This window comes from Corapipo altera, unplaced genomic scaffold (genome assembly GCF_003945725.1).
Source record: "Corapipo altera isolate COAL_440 unplaced genomic scaffold, ASM394572v1 343, whole genome shotgun sequence".
Taxonomy (NCBI): Eukaryota; Metazoa; Chordata; class Aves; order Passeriformes; family Pipridae; genus Corapipo; species Corapipo altera.
In genome coordinates, this window is record NW_020884913.1 from 6,092,750 (window position 1) to 6,113,031 (window position 20,282).

General features: G+C 44.6%; 1 protein-coding gene across 8 annotated transcripts in view; it reads left to right on the plus strand.

Annotated features, from left to right (window-relative positions):
* UNK (unk zinc finger) overlaps nucleotides 1-20,282 on the plus strand; it is a 46,572-nt gene that overhangs the window by 1,293 nt on the left and 24,997 nt on the right. For 3 of the 8 annotated variants that reach the window (XM_027654274.1, XM_027654278.1, XM_027654277.1), the window contains exons 1-3: nucleotides 78-245; nucleotides 18,237-18,446; nucleotides 20,033-20,209. In XM_027654274.1, the coding sequence (XP_027510075.1) occupies nucleotides 148-245; nucleotides 18,237-18,446; nucleotides 20,033-20,209 (485 nt within the window). In that variant the 5' untranslated portion in view covers nucleotides 78-147. Of the gene's footprint in view, nucleotides 1-77; nucleotides 246-6,536; nucleotides 6,744-18,236; nucleotides 18,447-20,032; nucleotides 20,210-20,282 lie in introns of those variants that run through there. The other 5 variants (XM_027654272.1, XM_027654273.1, XM_027654279.1 and 2 more) reach the window with 3 other exon arrangements.

Sequence of the window (20,282 nt, forward strand, 5' to 3'; positions counted from 1 at the left end):
ACCCCGCCCCGCGCGCCCCGGCCGGGGCGGCAATGGCGGCGGCGGCGCCTGCGCGCGGCGCCCTCCGTGCGGACCGCGCAGAGTGAATAATAAAGGTCTCCTCGGCGGCGGCGGCGGCGGAAGGCGGCGAGAGGGGCGGGGGAGGCAATGTCCAAGGGCCCCGTGGCGGGTGGCCCCGCCGCGGCCGGGCCGGCGAGCGCCGCCAGCGCGCTGCAGGCGCAGCCCGAGAAGCCGCAGCACTACACGTACGTAGAGCCGGGAGCTGCCCCGCCGCCGCCCGCGCGCCAACACGCGCCTGACGTCAGCGTGCGGCGCGCGCGGGGGCGCGCGGGGGGGGGGGCGCGCGGGGCACCGGCTGGAACCGGCCACGGCCGGCGCGGGCCGGGGGAGGGGAGGGGGACGTGAGGGGGGGAGGATGGGGGAGGGAGAGAGGGAGGGGCGGGGGATGAGCGACAGCCCCCCCCCCCCCCGCCGCCGTCCTCACACACCTCCCCCGTGATGCACCGGGGCGGCCGCGCCTCCCCTGGGGGGCGAGGGGACCCCCGGCTGACACCCCTGTGCGGGGGTGGAGGCCCGTCCCCTGGGCTGTGAGGGGATCGCCGGACCCTCGGCTGTCACCCCCGCCCGGGGGTGATGGGACCCCCGGAGCCTTGGGTGACACCGCTGTGCGGGGGTGCAGATCCCTCCTCCCGGTGCGAGAGGACCCCCCGCACCCACTGCTGTCACCCCCGGACCCTCCGCTGTCACCTCTGTCCGAGGGTGGGTGTCCCTCCCCTGGGGTGTGAGACCCTCAGCTGTCACCTGTGTCCGAGGATGGGAGTCCCTCTTCCTGGTGTGAGAGGACCCCTGGAGCCTCAGCTGTCAACCCCAGGCCTTGGGTGACACCCCCGTCTGGAGTGGGAGTCCCTCCCCTGGGGTGTGATGGGACCTTCAGTTGTCACCCCCAGACCCTCGGGTGTCACCCCCTCCCAGGGTGGGGGTCCCTTCCCCCCCGTGCCATCTCACATGGTGCTGTGGTTTGGGCGGTTGCGGTCCTGGTGAGCTGCCACCAGGGCTGTCACCTCCATCCTCCACCCCCTGAGGGCTCCCGGGGGCTCCCGGGCACCTGTGGAGGGAGGTGTGAGGTGATGGGAGGTCCCTGGTCGGTGAGGGAGGGCTGGAGCGGGTCCTCTCAAGGCAGGTGTCTTTGGGAATTGCACACGTGGAGAATATCCCCACTGGAAGTGTCACACCGAAATCACGAGGAGTGTTTGCCCCGCTCCCACCTCTCCTTGCACCGCTCGGGCGTGATCCCGCTGTGTGTGTGTGTCACCTCTATCCCGGGGGATATTCCCTCAGTGAAGGCATATTGCTGGAATGTGTCTTCCCTAACCAAAGAATACCATTTCATTGTGTTGTCCCGAGGGTGTACGACCCCTCAGAGCCGTGTGGAGTTGGCCAGTGTGTGATAAGTCGTTTGGGTTGGGAGTTGTGGTGATGATATTCCCTTCTCCTTGTGCAATAAGGATAACGGGGTAGATTGGGAGCGAGCGTTTTCTTTGTGACATGGGCTGGCGATGGACGTGTGTGGATGGAAATAGGTCAGATGTTCCCTGCCCTTAAAAGAAGAAAAGTTTGGGACTGTTCCTCGTGAACAAAATATGTGTGTTGAGCTGTTTGCCCTTATCATTTTAGGGTGTTGTCTGAAAATTGTCCTGCAAATACCCGTATCTCTGGCTTGTGTCGATGCCCCCACCCAAACTGAGACGTGTTTTGTTAACTTTTAATTCCCATTTTCATAAAGTTGGTGATGGACTTCTTCCCTGCGTCCACACTGGGATGTATGGAATAAAAAGAGCTTCAAGAAATTTGCAAACACTACTCTGTGCAACCTTTGTGCTGGGATCACAGGCTGTTTGCCATCCCTTTCCTTCAGGCCATTTGGAATACCAGGTCTATGGCAGAATGAGGGCTCCTGGATTTTTTCTCCATTGTGAAGATCCTGTTGTGATCTTAGGGAGATGGCGAGTCACAGCCTTGTAGGTTATGTTATTTCTGGTGGGATCTGCAAGTTTGACAACTTTATAGGAGAAATGGGCATGGAGGAGTCTGCTGGGAATGTTGCTGTAGAGGTAAAAGAGGGAACAGGAGCTGGCTGTAGAGGTGGAGTGACGCCAGTGATGGAGAAAGAATCGATCAAAAGTGAGAGGGAACACAGGGAGATGAGTTAGGGAGTGTAAGCACACTGGGTGGAGGAAGATGAAGGTGATAACCTGGCTAAGCATGACCATGGAAACAAGGATATCGAGGATTAGGAAAAACAGAGGAAGAAAGAGTTCCAGAAATGGGAGGAGACTGGGACAGAGGATGGAAATGGGACAGCGTGCAGCAAAGCTGGTGGTGGAATCAGCTTATTTCCAGGGGCCAAAACTTGTGTTTTTCAGATGGATGCTAAAAATACTTCAGTGAAAACAGTTGCAGAGGAGCTGAATAACCATAAGTGAAGGATGGGTTTGGGGCTGCCGAGTGCTGACAGCGGGATGCGAGCCATCCTTTGGAAGTCTTGGATTTCTGCACTGGGTCACATCATACTGTAAACCTCCCTCTGATAGCATATGGGAACTTATTTGGTGGTCGTTCATGTGAACAAGTTGTATGTTGTCAAAATGTAAATATTTTCTCCCTTTTTTTTTCTTTTCCTTAAATACAGTTTGTTTCCATAAAATGACATGAAGGTTACAAGTTGTAAACTAGAGTAAGCTTAATTATCTGCATACTTTGCTGTTCCCTGGGGACAGGCAATCTGGTGCTGGGGATCTCTTGGAAAGTTTTCGGTTATATACGTGAGGAAATGTTCCAGTTTCTCTATTAGTGTCGATTTCTAAACTCTTGGTGTTACTTGCATGAGATTTTAGTTACTTTGGACTGCAGTTCTTCTGTCAGGGAGCCTTAGTATTTGTTTGGATGTGCAGCAAAGGGAAATGTGGGGAAAAACCAGAGCTGGTGATGCTCTCTCACACCATTGGCACTGTTTGTTAGCGGAAGAAGAGCCTGAACTTCCATGATTTGTGTCCTTTGGTGGCAGTTGTAGCGTGCAGTTGGATACTCCTGGAGACAAGTCCCTGGTATATGCCAAACTTTGCTGTTTAATTATGGATGGCGTGTTTCTCATCTGGGGATCTGGTATTCCGTGTGGAGAACCCGAGTGAGTAATGAAACACCCCATGGCTGCTGTTGTGTTCTCTCTGGGTTGCTGGATTAGGCGTCTGTTCGTGGGGCTGCTGCTTGTGATCCTGCAGCTCTTGTGGCAGGATGAGGCCAGCCTCTTCCTGGGAGCCACAGAGTGGGACAGGCTCGTTCCTGGGGTACCTGGAGGCTTTGATGTGCTCTGCAGGGCTTGGATGGCGGTGAGAAGTGAATCTGGCTTGGGTAGGCTCTGTCAAACCTCAGCTGAGGGTTGGCTCTGCACCGTTTCTCAGCTCTGACTGGCACGTTATTGCTGCAGGTATCTCTGTCTTTAATGTGTGTCTACAAATGTGGGTGAGAGGCTGAGTTCAAAGAAACTGAAAGCAAGTGATCAGTCACTGGAGTTGTGGATATGGGGTGCTCTGGTGTAGTTTTGTTTTGGTAAGGTCTGTCCATTCTACGCTGCTGCCTTGTTGGTTTCAGTCAGACTGGATGCCTTAATTGTGAATTGTAAAGATTGTTTCCACTGCTTGGGTGTTTATTGATCTGGCAGAATTTAGATAAGTGAAAGTGGAGCAGTCCTTTGTTCACTGTGCATTCACCTGAAAGTCAGACAGTTTAATAACTCTGCAGGAAAGCAAACGTTCGGGTGGAGATAAATTAACCCATTTAATAAAAAAAACAAAGAGTCCCTTCAGTCGAGTATGTTCAGAGCACACACACTCAGAAGCGGGGCTGAAAATATCCTGATTTAGGTGATAAACTTTGAGACACAGATTTATTGGGCATAACCCGGGTCATTCCTACTCAAGACAGTTCTCTTGAGTGTCTTAAATATGAGCAGCCATCCTAGAAGTGAACTTCAGGATTCCACATCCCCACCAACTGTACCCTCACTTGGGTTCTGGACGAGATGCCTGGGAGCACATCCTGCCCTCCTTTGCACTGCAGCAAGATAAGCTCTGTGATTATGCCTTTGCAGCATAAAAGGCAAAAAACTTGTCTTCCCTTTTGCACGAGGGGAGGAATTGTGGGAAATTCCTGAAGGATTAGTATCCTGTAAGTCGTGCTGGAGCTGCATCCACATGGCTGGTCGGGCTGTCATGCAGTGACTGCTGGCTTGTGCTCACCCAGGCTTTGTCTTGCAGCTATTTCAGTGCCATTTAGAGGTGCAAGGACCAGAGCACTCGAGTGAGGGACGTTATAAATGGGGATGAAAATGGGGTTGCTGCAATACTTTGGTTGTAGCTGAAATCAAAGACACTCTTGTGTCTGCGTCGTGCCTTGGCCGGTGCTTTCTCAGCCTGAAATGGAAACTCAGATTAGGGCAGCGATGGAAATACAGGTGAAGAAGAAATAAAAACAGCAAGATCATAGGTGTGCTTGGATTCCAGTGAAAAGCTTGCATGCAAAGTCTTATTTATCTCAAAACCTTACGTTTAAATTCTTACTCTGAACCAAGGGCACACGAAAACACACCTTGGAGCATTTGGAGCAGCACAGAGTAATCCTTATCTTCTTAGCAGTGCTCAGTGTCTTACCACTGGCAGGGCAAACGCAGGGTGTCTGATCTCAAGTGTGCAGACTGAGTGTCTGTGAAAGAAAACCAAAAACCAGATGTGTAGCTAACAAGTTCTCAGAGCTACTGCTCGCTCTTCCAGGGCCTGTAGCATTTGTCTGCACAGTCTGTTAGATTATGCATCTGATGTGCTTGAATTGGGTGGTCCTCACAACCTCGTGGATGGGTTGAGGCTTTTAGAATTGTTTTTAGAAACCTTTTGTGCTCTTTTCAAACCGCTAGAACTCTTAAAATAACAAACTGTTGCTCTAATTCTGCTTCAGTTTTGCTGGTGATAGCCCTTAGATCAATAGGCTGATATGGACTTATGCAAAAATAGAAACTAGCCCGTTTGTTTAAATAAAAAAAACAAACAGAAAATAAAAACAAACATGAAACAAAACAAAGAAAAAAGACCCAAACAACACAGAAAACAACAAAAAGAAACCTGTCTGCTTTTAGGTTTCAGATTTGTTAATGCCCTTAGGAGAAAACACAGAATATATAAAATATATTATTATTGTATTATATGTAATATTAGGTAATATCTTTAGGAAAGCACAGAATGAGTCAATACTTCTAAACCTGGGACTTACCAGTGTCTACTACATCATTACCTGCAAAGTCAGCTTATCAGGGAAGTATAAGCTGGTTATCATTGCTATTTTTTAAGTCTGTGTGAACTTCACTGAATCCAAGTCCAGCTGTTATTAGGAAGTGTGAATAGTTGCACAGGAAACTGGAAATATAAAGTGCTGGAGTGTGAACAGGAAGAGCTGCCTTCAAAATCTGTGCTCACCACCGAATACATGTGCTGAAAATAACATTTTAGACTTTATGGTTCTTCAAAGGCCGAGTGTTGAAAGGCTCCAGCTCGAGAGAGGGGCTGATGAGGGGCATTTGGGCCCAGTCTGTGCAGGGACTGGGCTGTTCTGCTGATAAATGCACTTGTTGGGGCAGAAAGGTGCTTCTCCCTCGTGTGGAAGTGGAGCTGGAGCTGTGGTTTACTTGCTGCGTTTCCACTTCATAAGTGAATACTTTTGGATATCAGTCTGACAGGGAATTCACTTACAGATAAGTGCTTTATAGGTGACATATCAATATTTTGCAGAATGAAAAGCTTTACGTGCTGCTGTGACGTTTTCAGAATTAGTTTTGGTCTGGCAAGGCTTGGTGTTTGGAAAATCCAAAACTCTGTGAAAGAGAGGAGGGATTCTGTCATGCAAAGTTTTTCCAATGTGGAAAATGGGCCTTTAATTTTCAATTCAATAAAAATTATGATGTTGATGCTTATACATTGCTGACATTAGTATATAGGATGGGGGGGTTTTGTGGCATGGGAGACAAAATTCAAATTAATAATTGTCGTAGAGAACCTAAGACTCTATGATCCTTGTGGGTCCCTTCCATCTTAGGGTATTGTATGATTCTAAAAACCTTGGAGCTTAGAGTTTCCCATTACACCAGTTTTTCTCATTTTTTAGCTTTATGTATTGGTAATATTTTTTTATATCACATGGCTTTATTTTAAGGAAAATTCTGTTGGAATTCGGTATTTTGTTGTCTTTAGACCTATTCTTTCCACCGGAATAAGGTTTTAATAACTTCTAGGAGGAGCTGAAACGTGCAGCCTCCTCGTTATGAAGGATCTGACCAATGTCCTCTGGACAATCTTCCTGCAGTGCATTCCAGCATCCCTGCCTGGCTGTGATGTTCCTGCCCCTGTGACAGCGTGGCAGGAGGGAATGTGTCAGGACATCAGTTAATCACACTTACTGTGTGGCACATTAGCATGAGCTGTCACTGGGGGACTGTGTTAATGCACCAGGCTGTGAGCCGGGGCAGCACGTTCCCTTCTGTGATTCCCCCTTCTGTGATTCCCGGTCAAAGGAGCTGTAATTTCCGAGAGAGGAGCAAAACAAAGAGGCAACAATGTCTTCAGTTGCTGCTGCATCCAGGCTCCTGAGAAACCTGCTTGTCAGGACACAAAGAGCTGCCTTCACTTTCACAGGATGCTGAGGTGGTGTTTTGTTCCTTCCATTAAAACTTCATAAATCTTCTTGAAAGCACCAGAAATGGGCTGAAAGAGGTGGTGAGAAGTTACCTGGTCCATCCCTTTTCCTAGCAGAATCACCTACAACAGTTTAGCTACGAATTTTTTTAATCATAATTGATTTTTAATATTGTGTCAGCTTCCTCTTTAAAAAGTCCTTAAATTAGATTTTGGTGAAATCACGATTTATAAGAGGGAGTAAATCACAGTGGTTTCTATCTTATAAAGAATTCATATACTCTATAAACTTCCTGTAAGGTTCAGCACATCACTTGCAAATCAGGTGCAAAGTTGTTGCTGAAAGCTGTGTGTGCACAGAGCCAGCCAGCAATTCCTCCTGTATCCTAAATTAATGAGTGGTCACGTGCCACAGGCTGTGGAGCAAGTGCAATTTCCAAGCTACCTTTTTTCTCTAATTTATTGAGAGATAGTTTGTCTTTTATATCAGGGCAATCAAAAATACGAAGCCTCAGCAGGAGGGTACAAAGGGAGATGCTGAAGGCTTGTACCTTCTCAGACTCCTCCTAGTGATGACAACCAATTTAGATGCTTGTGATGATTTTCTCAGCAATCTCTTGTCTTGTGTATTTTGATCAGTTCTTGATGCAGTTAATGCCAGTTTGACATTTGAATATCAGCTGGAATGAATGTTCCCTTGAGATGAATACCAACAATTTCTTCTTTCCTCAGCTTTGGTGCAGGCTGCCTTCTGACTCAGACCCTCACCCTGCTGTAGTGTTCATTCAGGTTTAGAAGGTGATTGTTACAACAAGAAAAGTTCTAGGGGTTAATTGAAAGAAATATTTTAACCACTAAAGTGCAGTGATGGTAATAAAAGAGCCATCTCACTGAAATGCTCAATATTGGCCTGATTCTTATATCTTATTAATAAAAGTCAAAGACAGTTATTTGAATGGGGTTGTCAGAAACTTGCACCAAATATGGGGTCAGACAAGAAAAATCTTAGACCATCCCTATCTGTCTGTTGGTCAGAAATTGCAAATACGTTTCAGCAGAGCACACTGGCTTAGTAAGGCTGATGGCACTAAGTGCAGCTAAGAAATTAATGTTGAATTGCTTTTTATCATTGTAGGCCTCAAATTGCTTTTGATGAATATGCAGCCATGCCCATGAGGAAGGGAAAATAGCTTTTTGAAACTGTACCTGATGAACTTGGGAGTTGGAACTAGATGATCTTTAAGGTCCCTTCCAACCCGGGTCATTCTGTGATTCTGTGAATATCTGCAAAAATCTGAATTAAAGACGGTATTGTTTTACTTGTTATCCTTTGTCTTCAGCATGTCACCACAGTACAAAAAGAAGCTCTAAGTCTAAATATGATCAGAAGTGATTTTTTTTTTCTCCTCTAAAATTTTCAATAGACTGTGAGTTTTCATTGATGGCACTTGACTGTCACAGCAGAAATACAAACAGCAGATGCCTCAGGACAACTGTGCAGCTTTACAGCAACAAAAAAAATATTGTTTGCACAGTTAAAATAACATGAAAGTGCCACTAGATTTATTCATTTATTGATTAGTCAAAGTGGGAAATGAGAAGCTGTGGTACAGCCTGGGGTTTGGCTGCTCTCCCCTTGGAGGAGAGCTGGGGTGCATCTCGATGTCAGTGTGCAGTGATGCTTCTTTGGACACCAGAGTGTGTAGGACTTTATTTGGAGGTGTTCCTGCCTTGTGGAGTGTCTAAAGAGTCCACTGGGCTGCAGCAGACACAGATGAAGTCTGATTTGAGTGCTGAACGGAAAAGAAAATCGATTGAATGGGTGACATTGATTCTACAAAATCAACCAGTAAGAGATGGCTTTTATCTTTGTGCTGGCACATGTGTTATGGATGCAGGTTCATGCTTGTTAGATAATCACTGTGTTTTGTTTCAAACTCATAACAGAAAATGCCTGTTCACAAAGGAAAGCCTGTGCAAAGGGGCTGCTGAATCTGGTTGGTGTTTAACCTGAGAAGAGGCAGATGCCATTTCATTTTCAAATGTAGCCTGGGTGAGGTGAGAGCACCGGAGAGCTGTCGTGTCTTGTGGAGTTTTGGTTGTCTGGTTTTGGTCCTGTGTGAGTACAGCCCTTCAAACAGCTCATGTTCTGTCTTAAAACTGTTGTGAGCATGGGACTGCAGTTGATCTACGAGCTGCCTGTTAAATCATGAGGGTCTTGGCATGGCCAGGAGAAGGAAGGCTGTGTTCTACTGTGTTCTACTTCCAAAGCCCTTCTTGTGAGACAAGATGCTGAGGCTTAGCTGCCTAAAAATACTCATAACAATCTGTAACTGAAACCCTGAGCTAAGGAATGGCTTGTATGGAAATAATGTTTTTTTGAATTAGCCATTATGAATTCTTGCATGTGGGATGTTTTGTTTTAGGGAACTAGCAGAGTGAGTAACACAAGTTTTAAAACAGCCCAGCCCTGTTCCCAGCCTTCACTGGTGTTTCTGCAGTTGCTAGCCCTGGGTAGGGTTTGTTAGTGCTTGATTGATGGTGAGAGAAGTACAGTGTGAGAAAAAAACTTCACTGGAAGCTGGAACTTTAATTTTTACAGCACAGAACATCAGGGTGTTATTCAGATTTTTAGTTCATTGTAGCAAACCTTATGTGTGTTAACCCCAATTGAGCTTCACCTTTCTGGAGAGACATTTCCATGTGTCTGAGCCTACAGACACTAATGCTGGGATAAAAAGCATTGTCTATCCCATCTAGTCAAAATAGGAGAGAAGATTTATCTGGATATAAGATGAATAGATAAGTCTGTGGATGGATGTTTTTGTGAAGTAATTAGCATTAAGGTATTTAATTGCACATATGTTGTGCTAACAATTAAAGCAGGTCTAAACCTTCAGCAGCGTGCAGCTGTCAGGATGCAGTGAGCGCCAGTGTTTTCCCTGAAAAAGTTAGGCAGGCTCAACCTACTGAAAAATAATCATTTCCATATGATCCTGTTCTCATAGACTCAGCACTTACACAGGTGCTGTAGGGAAGGATTAATGGCAACTAAATAGTTTGTGGAGCAGAAACCAGCCCAGAGAGGGATGAGGGCTGTCTCAGTGGGGGTGATCCATGTTTGAAAACAGGGAGGTGTGCTTTAGGCAGAGTTTACATAAACTAGCGGTGTCAAGTTGCAAGTGTGCCATTTAAACCTGGAAAGATGGGCTGTGTGTTTAAAATATTGCATGAACTGCCTAAATGTTGAGTTAATTTTGAGGTCATGTCAAGTAATACATATTCATGGCCAACTAATTTTGGAAAAAGGAGAACAAACGCAAAGAAATGTAAATGTAGGCTCAAGGCTTAATGTAGAATTCTAAGTCTTGCTGAGTGGCTTTTAAGGAAATGCCTCTGAAATGTAGTGCCATTAAGCTTACACCCAGGCTTGGATTGTTTTAATTAAGAAGGTGAAAGCTCTGTGTAAACAAACACTTGTGTTTGAAAAGGATTTTATTGGTACGGCTGGGTTATATACATTTCATGGTCTGCTAACGCAACAAGTGCTTTCTGAAGAGAGCAACGCCGTCAAGAAATGACTCAAATTGGGTTTTTTGTCGGGTTTGAGTGACACCACTCGATGGATTCCAAGCTGAAGGGATGCACAGCTCCAGGGAAGTCTGAGCAAGCCTCTCTTCCCCAACACCCACAGACGGGAATGCAGTTGTAACTCGTGGAGCTCACGCCTTGGCTGCTCACAGATGTGATAAATGTTCGGTTTATTGAGTTAACTCCCAGCTGAAAGCTTTGATTTTCTTTCCTCATCAGGGCAGAGCGTTGGTGAGCTACTTAGCCGCAGCATTTCTTTCAAAACAAAGCCATTTTTGCTATGGCTGTGGAAACCAAACAGTGTTTTGCCTGAGACTGGTGCAAAGCTGGCACCACGCTGTAGTGTCTCTCTGTTTTCCCTTAGTTTTTCAGTGTAGACAAGGCACAACTGTTTGCCTGACGTTTTTCTTGAAAAATGTCCTGATAGTTTGTGATAGTTGCCAAAATGTGTTATTTTTAACATGAACTTCTGCAGTCACTCAGTTAATGTCCCTATCTATGATGTTTTGGTGGTACAGAATTCATTCATCGTGGCTGAAATGAATTAGTTGTGTTCTTGTCCACCTCGTCATCTCCTTTAAAATCCAGAACTGGAGTTACAGTGGGGATCAGGTTACTGTTGAATATGAAAATGTTGTGCATTTTGTTGTGTTATCCCTACTTTTCTGTAATCTAGCAGTTTGTTTTTTACCTTCTGCAATATATACTCTCCTTTTCCATTTATTTGGAAGCATCCAGCTCAACTCTACTTGCTAAATCATTCAGATGCCCAGGAAAAGGAAAACTTGAGTGCTGCCTTCCTATTTCTATAACAAAAAGTGGTGGAGCCTCGGGCTATGGATGTGAGCAGTTGTCATTTTGACCACTAAGGTACACAATGAGTTATATGAAGTCTTAAAACAAAAAACCTCCACAACCAAACAAGCCCAACTCCATGCATCTGTAATAAGTCTTTTCAACTCTCACTTTCTTGATTTGCCCTTAGACTGACATTATTGTCAAGCTCTAATGGAGAAGGGGAAATCTTAACAGCTTTAAAATCACACAGTGCTGTCTGCTGTGTGACCTTTTTCCAGTTGATGGTTCAATTTATTTAGGTGATAAAGAAAACACTGAGGCATGTGAAGTCTATCTTCTTGACAGATGTGAGCTTACTGAAACTTTTCCCTCATCCTTTTCTCCTTCCCCACATTCACGGTCAGCCTTTTGTTTTTATAAAGTGATCCATATATTTTTCTTTGAGATTTAAATGCTTTCTAATCTTTCCAAGGTTTTCAGAACTGCATCTGGCTGTTGAGGGTATGGAAAGGCAGATGGACTGATGGTCGTGGAGATGTCCTGAGTGAGGGATGTTTGCATTTTGTGTGAAGTGATGCATGGGTTAGTGTGAAGTGTGAGGGCTTGGTCAGGTCTGTGGGGTTATTTTTCTAAATGCCATTAAATATGGAAAAAGGGGAAATAGCCAATATTGGTGAACTACAGTAGCTGATAAACCTGATCTAGTGGGTGGCATCCCTGCCCATGCAGAGGGGTTGGAATTAGATGATATTTAAGGTCCCTTCCACCCTAAGCCATTCTGTGATAAAGATTAGTGGTAAAACATGCTCAGAATTTTTCCTGAAATTATGATTAAAACTTTCAAGATTGCTGCTAAAAGTGTTTGTTGTTGTTTGATGTTCAGCAGTGGTTGGTGTGAGGCTCTGTTTCAATATTAGATTACATCTGCCAGTCAGTAAAAAATATTATTTATTGAAAGAGACTTGTCTTAACATCTGCTCTTACTAGAAGGACACTAAACATCTCGCAGAGGTTCAGGCTGCTGGTGGTCTGCAGCTGCTGCTTGGGGGATATGGTCGACTTGTGCCACCCCTGGGAACAAGGAATTGCAATTTCTGTGAAGTTAAATTGTTCGTTTCACTCTTTCCTCTCAATTTCCAAGAAATCTTGAGTTAAAGTTTATGTTCCCATTCAGGAAGCTTTGCACTGAAATGCCAGCATTTTATAAGGCATTGTGGGAGTGCTGGTATCAGACTTTCCAAATTATTTTGGGCTGATGCTGTTCTTTAAATCCCCATTTTTTTCCCCTCTTATTCTGAAATACTCCTTTACCCCAAGAGCAAAAACTTCCAGGCAATGTCAGAGCTGCATATCATGGGTTTTCTCCGTCAGTAATATGTTAAACGAAAGGTGCATTAGTAGGATTTTTATTGAGTATCCTGTTGGAATAAGTAGGTTCTGTCATGCACTACTGACTCATTTCAATTGGAATACCACAGTTCAGTAAAAGAAAATAATTGAGTCATGGGTTTCTTACTTAAAGTGTGTCTGATATCATCTTTTGCAATAAAATTTTATGAGGGTGAAATGAATTTAGAAAGCTGATTTAATATGGGCAGCTCTTTTCCTCTTGTGCTGGGGTGGCTCTTTGAGCTTGAGAAGAAAATGGCAGTTTTGAAAATATTTCCAATAGACAGGCATTATTGGATTAGAAATATCAATATCTATAGTTAGATATTTTCTCCTGGGTTTTGCCATGCTGTCTCCTGTGCAGACAGTCTGTTGGGTAAGTGCACCCCAGTTTGCTTCAGATAATTTTATCTGTGTTAGCTCAAACCACTAATTTAAATTTTTCAGTGAAGCTGGTAGGTTTTTACATATAGATATATATTTTTTTTTTTCCTCCTGAACTGAATTAGGAAATCTTTCTCCATCCTGGTGTCTGAACAGATCAGTGCCAATAGGAGCTTCCAGAGAAGGAAAGCTGATGAGCAGATGAGAGCAGTGACCTCTGTCAGTCAGACTGCATTTTTCAGGAAGGATGTGAACTGAGACCACCTGAAACTTTATGAAGAGGTCCACGGCCTCATGCAGTCCTATCTGAAGCAGCAGGACATCACTGATATAAAAATGCCAGCATTCCCATGTACTTTTGTGCCGATGAAGTGACATCTTTGCCAGCATGATACTTTACTGAGAGAAGGCAGACAGGACTAAAATAAATGGAAATGGCAGAAGAGCATTTTCTTCCTGATGCCTTGAATTTTATCAGGAATTAAGCCTTGGTTTGAAGGAAAGAAAAAAACCAAACAAACCAAAACCCATGACAAAACACACAACCAAATAGTTTATTTGTAGAATTCTTGGTTAAATTTGCCTCTGTGGGCCCTTTTGGACAGTGCCAAGTGCTAAGAATCTTTATACAAGCCTGAACTAGTGATTAATATAAATGCTACTGGTGTAAAAGCTGTGTGTATTTGACACTGGACTGATACCAGTGCTGGTACCAGGCACTCAGCAGGGCCCTTTACTGAGATGCTGCAGCAGTTCCACGGGTGTAAACACACACCCACACGTATGTGAAATCTCCATGTCGGTGGTGTTAGATCTCACTACTGCCCTACATTTGCTGACAGTGTCCTAGTCTGGATTAGCCAAACAATTATCTCATGGTTTTGTCTCTGGTGTTGTGTTGATGCAGAAGGTTCAGATCCTGTTTATGAGCCTCTACGCTCACTTGGGTCCCTCCTCTCTTCCTGGGAGGAATTTTGGCAGAAAGGGGGTTAACCAGGAGGAACAAGAAGAGCTGCAAAGGAGAGGGGCTTGTCTTGGGACCTCCATAAAGATTTCAGGCAGGGTGTTGGAAGCAAAGGAGAGCCTGGCTTTGCATTACGGAAGCAACAGGAGTTTGGAAGAGTTGGTTTTAATCCTTTCATTTCCTTGCTCCTCCGAATTGTTTCTCTCCCCCTGTCTTCCTGATCCCTCTGTTACAAAGCAGGGACTCTCTCTTGGCATCAGTGTGCATCTTCCAGTGATTTCTGGGAGCTTAGGGTAAGGCTTTTGTGAGGAATTTGGAGCTCAGCTGTCTTTGTGCATTACCAGCACATTTTCCTGAGTTGAGCTCACTCCCCTGCACGTGTGACTTATGTCAGGGTTGGCAGGAAGTTGCAGCCCTGGAAGTGGGATGGATGCAGGTATCCTGTCCTACTGAGCTGCTTGAGTGCACCAGTGTGAACCAGTAAATCTGCAGAGAAACAAGAGATGGCCAGGACACGGCTGCAATTGTGGCGTGTAGAAATGAAACTTCTGGGTTAGAGTTTCTTCTTGGTTTTGCTCTTTTTGTTGTTTGTTTGTGTTTCTTGTTTTTTGGAGGTTTTTTCCCCCTCCTTCTTTCTAGGTTTTTTTTTTTTTCTCTTGCAGAGTAATCACTGCCCCATCTCATATCCACTCCAGAGGAAGTGGGAATTTCAGCAGAGTAGCACTGGGGTTTTTCTAATACTTTGCTGTTCCTGTTGGTCTCTGGAAGTTCCCAAAACTACCCCAAGAACCTCTCCTCTTGTCTTCCTAGTAAAAAAACCTTTGATATCCAATAGCATCCGTCCTGTTCAGCAGCAAGTTCAGTTCAGCCTGGGGACTTTGATCTGCATTGTTCTAACCAGTCTTGTCCTATTTGTTTAGAATTGCATTCATCTTTGTTTACTAAGGCTCATAAATGGTAACATTTCCTCCAGGAATGTGGGTGTTGCTGTTGATGTTCACGTAGTGTCAGAGGAAGACAGTGCTATGTGCTTTCCACTTTTTTAAAAAAATTATATTAGTTTGAAAATGTTACACATATTGTTAAAAAAAATTAAATATAGAAGTAACTCCTGTATAAAACAGGGGTAATAATTCTTCTGCCCCTCATGTAGGGGCGGTAGAGTTTCCTGAGAGGAGTTGAGAAATGTAAGTTATCATTGCTGGATTTCCTCTTCCTGTACAGACACAGCGTTTGGCTGACACGCTGTGAAATGTGTACCAGTTATCAACATGTTTTCAGCTTCAAGGGTCGTTCAAAAATTCCTTTTCTCAGCTGTTCTGGGGGAAAAAAAAAAAATTATAGAGACCATTGACACCAGAAGGATCTGTCATGACAGTGTTCTCTACGTTTTTGTTTAGAGCCTTTGCAAGGAGGCTACTGAAATATTAATGGATTTCTGCTTTGTGAGACACCACATTGCGGCAGTGAGAGCTGTGTATCCTTTCTGTCTTCCCAAAACACATGTGGTTTAGATGCCTTTCATATATTTTAATACAAAGTGGCTGGTTGAGTGGTCCGTGTTCTCCCAGAGGAGCCAAAACTCACTTCATGGATCAAGAAAATAAAGGGCTATAAGGCAATTTACCATTCAGGCTATTGTGGAGGAGGGTGATTTAAAACGTTGTAGTGGCTTGGAAAAAAAGAAAAACCCAGAGCAGTGATTGAAAGGCTTGAAATGAGCGAGTTAATGTGACAACTCTCCTTTTCCTCCAGTCTGTTGCAGAGGTGATCATGCACAGTTAATGTCTCGTATGGACCTCTGGTACCTGTTTGCAGGACTTGCTTTGAAATTAAGAATGAGACATCATTTATTTAATAGACAGCATTAAAGAATGACTTTCTGATGAAGCAAGTTAGGTGTTAAACACTTTTCAGGTGAACCATTTACTTATGTAATTATCTCTCATTTACATTATAATAAATGTTTCTCCGGGGAGTTTAGCCAATCATAAAATGCAATTAATTTTCAAATGCTCTTCAGCAACAATTGAGACACTAGAGACCGAAATCCCTCGTCAGTGTGTACATTTTTAAACTTCCCTGCTAAAGGGAAGCTGTTTCAGCTCAGCTGATCGTGCAGTTGTTAAATTCTAGGATTTTTAAGTGTTTTATATGTGCCCGTCACTGCAAGTCTGGAGTGCTGTGCTCAATACCCGGCTTGTGTAAGCCTGGTATCTCCCCTTAGTTTCCAGAGCGTTGAGTAGGCTCAGGGTGCTGTTCCTGAACTTAAGCCTGGGACTTGGGGAAGATGGAGAAGTTCAAATGCTCTTGGTTTCTGTCACAGATTCCAGTTGCTGTGTGATACCAGCTGGAGCATGTAGCCAGCTGTTTCGTAGTTTGTCCATATATAAAGTGGGAGTAACACAAATCTTGTGTCTCTGAGGTGTATGTGGAGATGTGGGAGTGCAAGCAGCTGGTTGGTGATTGTGGACAGCAGTCTAAACATCATGCTGCTTAAGGTTACTTAATTTGCTTTCTAACGAAAATGTTAGAGTTGTTTTTGAGCACTTAGTGTGCTAATAAGATAAAGTAATCTGTGGAATTCCACCTTCTACAACTGTATTTGGTTCAACAGCTTAGAAAGCTTTTCAAGAATGGATGAATTTTACTGCAGCCTTCAGTTTTCAGGCTAATTGCTGCTGTGGCTGGAGTAGGGATCTCCATTTGAATGGAGCTGGATTTTTAAGAGTGATCAGGAGCAGAGTGATGTTTTTAGCCCTTACCTACACCGAGCAGACCTGTTTCTGCAGCTGGCTCTGGTTTTCCTGCTGTTAAGCCTTGGGCCCCAGTGCAGATACTGTTCCAGCCACGCTGGATTGCAGGGGACAGATGGGCTTGGGTAGGGAAGGGCTTAGAGCTGTTGCGGAGGCTTCCAGCCCCGGGCGTCTGCAGATCCGAAGCTGTGGAACCTGCAAATCTCACGTATTTAGAGGCTGAAGAGGAGGAAGAGCTTTTATCCTTTCATGCTTGTAAAATCCAATGTAGGAAAGCTCTTGCCAGTGATACTCTCTCTTCATAGCAAACAAATAAAACCACTTTGGTTGAATTTGTGCATTTTCCCGAGGCTTTCTCTTCAGCCAGGGGTAAAGAGGAAAGGAGGCTTTATTTACAGATGTTGCTTTCAGAATGAGCCTGGCATGATGATATTATCTGTAAATACATCTTTGGGCATCAGACATCTTTCCATTTATTTAGAAATACGAGATAAAGATTGTCTGACATGGGAGTGAATGCTAGAGAAAGTCCTGTGCTCCGTTTTGTTGCCTCGGAGTACATACGCAGTTTAAAATGAGTCCGTATCTGCTGTTATATCACCCTGTTGCTTCCAGCAGAATACTCGCATTTTGATTTTGACCTACAAATTTTGGTACTCGCTGTTTACACTGACCTCTATATGCAGGAGACCAGAATGCTTCTGCCTTGTTTGTGGATGTGTCTCTGACACCGAACCTGGTGGGATTTGGGTCCGACCTCCATGAGCTGTTTGGGTGTTCCCCGTAAATACAGGGCAACCTGTGGGTTTCAGCAGCGTGGTTTTTGTAAGCACCTACACGCAGATCACAGTCAGATCATTATGTTGATCTAAACCATTTTGTAATCCTCTACAATCTGGGTTTAGAGACTGTTATTAGTGTCACAAATAAAAGCTTGTGACTTCTTTAGTTCTCAGGATAAAAGAAGACGTGTAGTATCAGAGAATTACATTTTAAAATTAAAGCAACATAAACATGTGGGAGTTTGAGGTTAGTTATCCCACTTTTCATGGCTGAGCCCTGAATTGACACTGATGCAAGAGAGAAATTGATTAATTTTAATTTCATAGTTGACCATGTACTGAAGAAGCTGAGTTAAACCACAAGGATAAGACATGAGTTTTAAAAATCTTTCTTTCTCTATCACTTGAAGCTTTAAACATGGCTCAAAGAAGTGTATTTTATTTGGTTTTTTTTAAAACTGAACATACAGGAAGGAAACCCCTATTTTCCCTGGTGGGTCACGGTTTTGGAGATAGAAATGTATAGAAAGGTACTTAAGAGTTCTGTTTTCTCACGGACTATTTTCTAAGCTCATGAAAAGCCCTCTTCAAAATGATCCCGATAGAAAGTGATTTCAGCTCTTGTTACATTCCTGTGTGTAATGGATATCTTGCCATTACAGACACAAGCAGCTCCCAGCCTCCATCACCGGGAGCGCCAGCAGGGAGGGTGTGGGAAGCGCAGTTGGCATCTCTGATGGATGCAGCTCGCTTTGGCCTGCACTCTGTGGGGTGATCTGACATTGCCTCTGCCCTGCATCCCGCTCCTGATCCCCTGCTGCTGGGTGTGTGCCCGCAGGTACCTGAAGGAGTTCCGCACGGAGCAGTGCCCCCTGTTCGTGCAGCACAAGTGCACTCAGCACCGGCCCTACACCTGCTTCCACTGGCACTTCGTGAACCAGCGCCGCCGCAGGTCCATCCGCCGCCGCGACGGCACCTTCAACTACAGCCCCGACATCTACTGCACCAAGTATGACGAGACCACGGGAATCTGCCCAGAAGGAGATGAGTAAGTGAAGGACTGCACCCTGCTTTTCAGGCATTAGGCTTTTGGGATCAGTCCAGGTGATGATTCCAGCCAGTTCTTGTGGAGATGAGGCAAGTCAGCAGTAAAGCAGCTTTGTCACAGACGTAACACGAGACGAGATGTAAAAGCTGTAACAGCGGTCTGTGTGCTCCAGGCCTGCTAAGGGTGACTTAGATGGGAGTTTGGCTCTTGGGAATTCACTGTCCCTGGCATCTTCAGCAGAACTCAGGTGGGAAAAACAGCTCAGTGACCAAAAAACTCTGTTCCTGTAAGTCCCTGACTCTCAAGTAACAGCTCTTGCTCACTAGCAGGGTAACTTAGTTTTTCACAGATAGAAGAAAAAAGGAGGAGCTTTGTCCTCTAGTCTGCCCCCTGAGTTATCTGTCCCCAGCTTTTAAAAACATACTAGTTTATTTTGTCTTCTGGAACTTTAAAGAAGGCAGTAGGGAAATGACAAGTACCCAGAATAAGGCAACATGAGGAAGAGTTTGGTTTTTTGGGTGTTCTCTCCTCATGACTACGATAAGTTTAACTGGGGCACAGTTGCAAAATGTTTTTGCTGTGGATGTGGCAGACCCCAGCAATTAAGGGGTTAACCCAGTAATATAACTTTAGCCATGTGACAGATATGGAAGAATAAATAGTGTAGCCAAACTGTGGTCAAATATGGGGAGTGTTTTATGTAGAGATGTTGTAAAAAGATTGAATTTCAGTTCCCTTTCATGGTGCCAGTATAAACACACAAAAATGCTATTTATTGGGAAAACAGTATTTTTTCTTTTTTTTTTTTTTTACCCGATTAAGTAAAGTTTTTGTGACTAGAGCAGAATGGAATAGTCTCTCAGACTGAAGCTTCAATTTCAATACTTTCTTCCTTGTTAGAAGAGATCTGGAAAAAACTGGAAATGGGATATTTGTGGGATTTGGCTTCTAGATCACTGGCTGATATCTGGCTTGCACTCAGTGAATGAAAGCAGTTGTCATCTCAGAACTCTTGCTGATTTATATTTTTAGCTTGATGCTGCAATATCTAAACTTTGCCTATTCCATTTTTTTTTTAAATTGTCAGGATAGCTTGTTCCTTCTCTGCCTGAGAGGGGAAATAAAACACAAGTTAAAATTATAAGTGTTGTAATTCTCCTTTCTTGTCCCATGCTCTGCATAAAGGCTGCATCTCTAGGTGCATCAGCAGGAAACAGTAACAGCACCAAGTCTAGATGGGCTGCTGAGGAAATGGTATGTGAGGTCCCTTCAATCCCAGCCAGTACATCAGGACACCTTGGCAGTGTCCTTGCTCTTTTCCAGTCCCTGGCAGTCACTAGACCAGAACCATAAGGATCTGCTGGCTTAATAATCCAGTTGTCTTTTTGGGAGGGAAACTACATCCTGTGCAGTGACAGGTTTGGGAGTTCTCTGTAGCACTGGAACAGCATAAAAGAAGGGGCAGAGTTAGCAAAGGTGTTGCCAGCTGCAGTGTCCTGTATCACATCAGCACTGTGTCTTCTGTTGATGTTGAATCCATCACCCGCGTGACTAAACTTTGTTCTTCCCCTCCTTCCCTCCCTCAGGTGTCCCTTCTTGCATAGAACTACTGGAGACACAGAGAGGAGGTATCACCTACGCTACTACAAAACTGGAATCTGCATCCATGAGACAGACTCCAAGGGAAACTGCACGAAGAACGGAGTCCACTGCGCGTTCGCTCATGGGCCCCATGACCTGCGCTCGCCGGTGTACGACATCAGGTGGGGGCAGGAAGTGAATTGTTATGGAAATGAACTGTTAAATCATGTTACAACTCTGGTTTTATAGCAAACA